Consider the following 8051-nt stretch of genomic DNA (forward strand, 5'->3'; position numbering starts at 1 on the left):
CAACACCAGATGTGGAAAAACAATACACAGCCCAACTATTCTTTTGTCCTTCTTCAAATTAATGATTTGCGCTATTGAAATTAACTTAGCTACCTACCTGTCTGTCTGTCTGTTCCTCTGTTGTCCTCATGTCCTATATTTTATTACGTAAAGTCCTTTTTGTTCATCAGGCCCTCCCCTATCACATTCATCTCTAATGGACAGGTGTAATCAAAGGTAAAACAGATCAATGATTGGACCTCTGGTGACATGTGACCCAAGGCTGTTGACTTAGTACCTGGAAGAGTCACCTCATCCATACCAAGGAGTTCACTGTGAAGGTTGGGCGGGCTCGTGCTCTTGGACTGAAAGCATTGATTTCAGATATTTTAATGGCTGGACATTTTTGTCCTCTTTCAGCGATGATGACAAAGAGGCAGCTTGGATGGCAAAAGTTATTTCTGATACTCACAGGTAGGTTTTAAGCTTGTATTCTTTCTTTTTTCTATAAACCGCTGCCACACCTTTATGGTGTTATCACCAGTGTTAATTATTAATCCAACTTCTTACTACTTAAGCGGAAGCATAATTGTGTTTCACTCAAAAGAGACCGGCATGTGAACCATATACTCAATTTGACTTATAAGAAACAGACTGTATTATAATTAGCAGCACAAAACATAGTTTAAGTTGGTCATATTAAATCATACGTGTTTTTATGTGATCCAGAAAACCACATTACACATGTAGATGTAATACACCAAATAAATGACAATGACTAGAAGATTGGTTTTGTTATTTTGTATTTCTCTTTATTTCAGTACTTCCCTGCTGCAGGAGTTTGCAGGTTTCTATTCCAAAGGGTGAATATGAGATTGAACGTGGAGATGATGTTACCTTGACTTGTACCTTCATCCCGGCCAGACCAATCGGAAACACATTCATGCTTGAATGGGAAGCTTACCCTGTCAATCCTGGTGATACAATTGTGAGAGGTTAAACTAGCTGCATGCACAACATGTGGTCATAGCATCTTCTTAATACAGCATAAAGGGGAACTCCATTGATTTTACACATGAAGATCAGTTTATTCTGCATAGGGAGTGCCACTCGGCCTATCTCGCCTTGGACTTTGAGACTATAAAACTATAGCTGAAACTAAAACTGGGAGCACAGAGTATGAAAGACGTGGGTGGTTGTAGGACAGGGAGGGGCTACCAGAAGATCTGCATTTGAGTTGCATTATGGGAGGTGTAGGATCCAGCATTTGGAACTCTCTGATTGCTTTGATTTCTTTTTTTATCCCTCATAAGTGGTGGTAGCATACTAAATGGCTAGTTAAAGTAGCCCTTGATTAAATAAAATCCCTTCAGTAACATATACTTCATATTATTGTGTACCTTTCAATATATTAACATTCTCAGAAAATCACCCAAGACAAGGAGATGTTTTGATCAAGTAGCACCAACACTCAAATATCAAAAATATCCCATTGGTACCAGGTGTAATGTTATTGTGTCTGTGCTAAACCAGTTTAAGTGTGTATAGACAGTATATATTATGTTCATATCAAGGCTGTGCTGTTGTCACATCATAAAATGGACAATGATTTGTTGCAGTGAATAACAGTTTCATTGGGAGGTGTACTTTGCTCTATGCTAGACACTTGATCAGTTCCTGTTTGGAGCATACAAGTTCCACCCTGCTGCATACAGTGGTTATGACCTTTGTTCAGAGGATGATGAATAAATGAATAAGCCAAGATTGTCTCTTGCACACAATCCACTGCTGAACATATCAGATGTTAATGAGACAGAGAATTTGTGCTCTATCATTCAGCAGGTCTACCACTAACACTTACAATGTGATAGTTATGATAAATTGCATAGAAAATAACGAATCAAAGAGTATGAGTGTAATACTCAGTACTTCTGCTTATTTAGCAGTTATATGGCTGAAAGTGATTCTTCTTTTCATTTTTGATTAATATTCAGATTATTTTCTCAATTAATAATTTAGTCCAGAAAATGTGCATTAACAGGACATTATCTCAAATGAGAAGGTGAAAGTGGGAAAAATGTGGCATTTTTGTCTGAAAAATTATCCCTTCTCTTCAATGCTGAGTCATAAGATTACAAGCCAGTCTTGCTAGTTGCTAACTAGGTACCATGAGCAGCCTTGATGTGGCTTAAAATCTACAAAAACTGATTATTTGCAGCTGCAGCCTCTAAATGGTGGATACAGAACAACTTTAGCATCGTTGTTGCTTTAGCTAACTGGAGCTGACTGGCTGAAGTGGGAAGTGGGAGGAAGGTGACAACACCAGAGTGGCCTTATGAAATGAAATGTGCTATAATAAAATAAAAAATGACATGAAATGTGTTATTTGGGAAAAAATGTCTTAATGAAAGAAAAAACTGACTTTGGAAAAGGGACCCTTTGAAATAATGTCTATGATGAAATTAAAAAGATATCCTATAAAATTCAGTTATGAAATTGATGAAACAACATTTCAGACAGCAGAGTTTCAGTTTTAATAATTTCTTCCAGCTTCATTCTTATGTGTGACAAACTTTATACAATTTATTCAGATGATTGTTTTATGCCTTTTGTTATTTATTTAATATTGAACATTTGGGCGCATACTGCGCAGCATACAATGCCTTCTATCTTTAAACCTTGTGTCATGCTGAATCTGGCCTGGTGTGGATTATCATGTACTGTCACATATCACACTTTCTAAAATATGTTTGTTTCTCTAGAAATCTGTGGCCACCTTCTATATAAACAATGTGGTTGACATTGCACGTCATTATGAAGGCAGAGCCTTTCTGGAGGTTGACATGAACAAACAAGTGAGCACACTCCGTTTAGCAAAGGTGACCATGGAGGACAGCCGCCGTTATCAATGCAATGTCAAGATCCCCAATGATGATGAGGGAACAACAGCTGCCACCACTTCCCTTTTGGTCCTGGGTGAGAATGAATCACTGCTATGTCTGTGTATCTATTTTGAATAATTTCATGTTGTCTCCATCAATCCATCAAAAATCAATGCAAAACTTTGTTGCAGTTTTCTTGTAATAAGTGATTGTAGCTTGTATTAAATGCTTTGCTTTCTTCCAGTGGCTCCCTCTGTGCCAGTCTGCAGGATTAATGGAAAAGCAGAGTACTGGCAAAACATCACCCTCACCTGCAAGTCTGAGGAAGGATCCCCAACACCTACGGCTAAATGGGAGAGGAAAACATCAGATAACATTGCCACATCATTTCCACCTAAGACAACTGAAAGTATGCATATCACCATCAATGTGTTACTTTGAAGCACACATCTTAGGCAGGCTGCTGGGGAGTTTGTTTCCCATGATCAGAGTCAATGTAAAGAATGGCAAACTGGCCAATCGTCTCAGCATTGTTTAACCTATTTTTGTCCTTATCTTGCAGAGGATGGAACTCTGTCTCTCTTCAATATTTCAAGAGAAACATCTGGGTTTTACAGTTGCAAATCAGAAAATCAAATTGGTTCCGCCAGCTGCAACCTTACCTTAACTGTGATGCCTGGTAAGTGCTTTAACATGATTTACCCGCTCACCTGTTCATGATGAACCCACAGAGAATACAGCTTAATTCTGAAATTCTCCAATTAGCTTTGCATTCGCTTTTACTTCATGTCACTCACAAATTTCAGTCCCTTCAACCTTGGCAGTGGCAGGAAGCTTTTTTCAGTGCAAAAACTCAGTGTATACTACACTCTCAGCACCAAATAGCAGACAAAGTTATCAACCAAAATTATCAACTAGCTGATGAACATAGTGCAGCATTTAGACGCTGAAAGGCCAGATATTTTCCTTGTTCGATGCTGGAGGCCAAAACAGATCTGAAACAAGAGTGAAAATTGGTCTTGACAACATCAGGTGTGTCTGCTGGATGTGTAAAAGAACCCATGTGTAAGATTTAGGAAATCTATTGGCAAAATATGTCAGAAATTGGATATAATATTCATAAGTGTGTTTTAATTCTTGTATAATCACCTGAGAATCAGAATTGTCCTGTTTTTGTTACCTTAGAATAAGCTATTTAAATCCACTGAGGGAGCAGATCCTCTTCTGCAGAGTCTTGCCATGTTTCTGCAGGAGCAAAGAACAGACAAACACTGGCTCTAGAGAGCGCCTTTTTTGAACAGAGGTTCTCCTACATGCTTGTAAAGGGAGGTGTGAGGTGAGGGGTATTCATTTGGTCGCAATCTGCAACCTCCCTGCCCCCACACACACTCGTCCTTTAGCAGGTTATTAAAGTTTACTAAACCCCTCCTCTGGACAGCAGTTACCTACCTTCGCGACTGTAACTTAATATTCATTTTGTCAGTTTTCTATTTTGTCTGAGTCCTGTGTCAGATGTCTGTGTGAGTTTTTATCATATAAGGTCAATCTCATCCCGTTTTGTTTTGTCTGCTAAAAAGTTAGATATACAATTAGTTTTCATGAATGAAAACTAATTGTATATCAGTGTTAAGGGGCTAACTGATGAACCTAAGAGCAGGCACAGACACACAGGCAGATTGATAGGGGCAGGGCTACAAGGGGCAAGGTGGATGTGGCAGAGCTGAGTCTTTGTAGGAGGCATGATTAGAGGATGGGATGCAGCTGATGGGGCTCTGCTCTGGCTTCAGCACACCTGTCTCCATTCAGACAATCACACAGGCAGAGAGGGAGAATGAGAGAGACAGACAGGAGACAATAAAGAAATCACAAGGTGGAAAAAACAGGACAAAAGCAGTGACAATCATGAAAAATTGTCTGATGAAAGACACAGGTGCAGCTCTGCAGAAAGTACAGAGGTCCGTTTCACAAAGCAGGTTTACTGAAAACTCCGAGTATGTTAACCCTGAAATGAGGGAAACTCTGAGTTTTCTGTTTCACATAGGAAGGTAAGTCAAACCAGAGAAAGAGGGGTAACTCAAGCGTGTTTCACAGACAGGGGTAAGTTAAACTCTGAGTCAGTTACCGCAGTAACTGACTCTATGAACCTAACCTGGTCGGGACCAGGTTTTACTCAATGAACCTCGAGTTTCTCTGTGTGTCCGCCCTCTTTCAACCACACACCGTATTTCATTTCCTCATTCATTCATTCAGTCGGCAGACGAGTTTTGGCATAGTTCTGCCGTCTGTTATTAAAAAAATCATTAAAAATATCAGTCAGTGGAAGTCCATTAGGCACAGTAGGTGGTGACTTTTTTCGTTAACATGGCATGTTAACGTCTTTTGATCATGATCCCGTGGATGAAGGTGCAGCGATACTGCGCAGAGAATTAAATATTCGTCGGGAGATAGTTATCAGACCACGATGTTCTTGCTTTTCCAGACAATTATCGGTGGTAGGCCACCACCCGTTCTTCGTACATCTGCCTTCTTTCTGTTAGCTGAGTAAACGTCTGTGTTAGTTTAAATATAGGCTTAATTATTTAACATAACATGATATAGATGAGAACACTTTTTTCATTTTTAAATTTTATTTCATTCGTTAACAACAAAACATTATATGAACACAATATAACCAATTTTACAATGAAAGTGAGCCACTTAATATTTACTTTACAATGTAAAACATGATCAAAATGAGGTACCTACCTCCATGAGATCATGCAGAGGTCTTACCTGTTTGAACAATGTTTTTATATTTCATTTTAAGCTGCTGCCAAGTGCGCTTCTCCCCCGCGGGATTGCACCTAAATGAAATAAATTAATAGGCAACCATTCAAGCAGTTTTGCCCTGTAATATTATTGTGATTTCAAAGGACTGCATTTATACTCACGCATTGACCCGAGCAGCAATGTTCTCCCACGCCGTCTCCCTCTCCTTCGCAGCTGCAGCGGTGTTGGACTTCCGTCTAAAAACGTGTTCATACTCGCAGTATGAGCGCATTAAAATGTCTAATTTCCAGTGGCGTGAAGTAGGCAGCCTTCCGCTTCCCCGTTGCCATGGCGACTCCTCAAATCGGGGTTCCATCGATGCTGTCTTTTTAAAGTTGCTGTGCACGCGCGTAACTCGAGGTGAACCTACTCTGAGTTAATCAAACTAACTCAAATCTGCTGTTGTGGAATCGAAAACTCAGAGTTTCCCATCTCAGAGTAGATCAACTCAGAGTTCAGGGTTACACTCAGAGTTTGTTGAACCTGCTTTGTGAAACGGACCCCTGGTCTGGAAGTCTAATGGTATCCATGTAAAGAATACACCCAGATTCATTTTGATGCCAAATCAAATTAATTTTGATGGTAATGTGAAGGACAAATAAACACAACATATTCATGTCACCAAATAATTGAGTATCCTCAATTCATGAGGGTGCTGATTTTAGTCCAAGTGTATGTTTGGAGATACACTTTACATGGTTCTCGTTTCAACCTCTGTGTGAAATCAAGGACGCATTTTTTAAAAATTTAGAACAACTTTGAGTGATAAATCTGCGTATCAATAGGCCCCAAGAACTGATTTTGTTTCTGAAAAATGGTTGCATGTGAGTGTAATTTGTAGAGTTCAAATAAAGTTCAAAGGAGGATCTTAGTCCTGGACTGAGTGTAGTGATAAAAAAAACCTTTGTCTTTCCTTTTGTCTCCCCAGCCAGCATGAACATTGGGTCCACTGTAGCAATAATTGGAGGGGTCATTGCAGGTGTTGTGGTTGGGGGGATTATCCTCTTCTGTTGCTGCCGGAAAAGGAGCAAAAAGAAGAATGCAGAAGGGTATGTATATGTTTATACCACTGTAACCACCACCAACAATTAGTGTATGTTAGCATACTGATTGTTAGTGATTTCGTCACTGCCTACACCAGACAGCAGATAGTGACATAGATGCTACACAGTGAAAAAGCCCTGCACACAGGGATTACCTGTTGCAATGCTTGTTTAACACTGGCTAACAGCTAGCTAAGAAAACGAAACTGTGTCAAAAACTAATAGGCATGTCCAGCTATTTCAACTGTTGAGATTGACAGTTCAAAATTATTTAAGACTTGCAGATGAGGACAAAACAGGAACTTGTATTCTGTGTACGTCAGTGCTCGTCTCCATTTTTTGCGATCTTTGGTACGCTGTAACCAAAACGGCCACCACGTCCGGCATTGATGAGGTATGTTCCTGTTGCGTCCTTGTCTTGGACGCATCAGGACGCCTTCGCATTACACTGCAAAAGATATGTGGTCACATGCGTCCCAGACCACCTCGACAAGGGGTTTGAGTGACTGGATCAAAATACGTCTTGGTGGTCGTTTACACTTGTATTTAACGCTGTCCACTTGTGATCCGATCAGCCAAAACGCACATTAATGTCAGGTGGAAACAAGGTCTAAGTGGTGTTTACAGGTGCTTTCATTAACTCATCCAACCATGAAGCCTCACAATTTTCTCTTTCTTTTGTATAATTTGGCTTCTTTGTGTTGTCTTTAGTGCCCCCGGAGAAGTGTTTTATGACAGAGATGCTCCTGAAACTGGAGAGGAGTACAGGGATGACAAGCCAAACATCGAGACAAAGCAGCTCAACCAGAACGAAGTCAAAGACATTGTTCCTGAAAAGAATTACAGTGTAGGAGCTGCATATAATGACGATCAGCACAGTCATTATAGTGGTCAAGAAAGGCATGATGGCAAGGGCAATGATATTGATTCTCAGCGCTACCAGGACGCCCAGCAGGATCACAATCGTGGAAGTCGTGATAGGCTTGATGATCAGCGTGGTCGTTCTAGTGGCAGTCGGGATCGCCTCAATGATCATCGTGATTGTTATGGTGGCAGTCGGGATCGCCTTGACGATCATCGCGATCGTTATGGTGGCAGTCAGGATCGGCTTGATGATCATCGCGATCGTTACGGTGGAAGCCGCGATCGCCTTGACGATCATCGCGATCGTTACGGCGGAAGCCGCGATCGCCTTGACGATCATCGCGATCGTTACGGTGGAAGCCGCGATCGCCTTGACGACCGCAGCTATCGAAGCAGTCGCGATAATCTAAATGACCGCAGCGATCGCCGTGGTGGCAGCCGTGATCGCCTGGATTACATTGATGACCAGTACTGA

The 8051-nt window shown here is 40.8% G+C and overlaps 1 protein-coding gene across 1 annotated transcript; it reads left to right on the forward strand.

The window, feature by feature from the left end:
• The first annotated feature begins 401 nt into the window (after positions 1-401).
• On the forward strand, positions 402-8051 carry LOC121616659 (cell surface A33 antigen-like). Its single transcript, XM_041951541.1, has 7 exons — positions 402-453; positions 801-967; positions 2742-2955; positions 3106-3270; positions 3424-3540; positions 6598-6718; positions 7424-8051. The coding sequence occupies exons 1-7, from the start codon at positions 402-404 to the stop codon at positions 8049-8051; spliced, it is 1464 nt and encodes a 487-aa protein (XP_041807475.1).

The sequence above is a fragment of the Chelmon rostratus genome, chromosome 13 (genome assembly GCF_017976325.1).
Source record: "Chelmon rostratus isolate fCheRos1 chromosome 13, fCheRos1.pri, whole genome shotgun sequence".
NCBI lineage: Eukaryota > Metazoa > Chordata > Actinopteri > Chaetodontiformes > Chaetodontidae > Chelmon > Chelmon rostratus.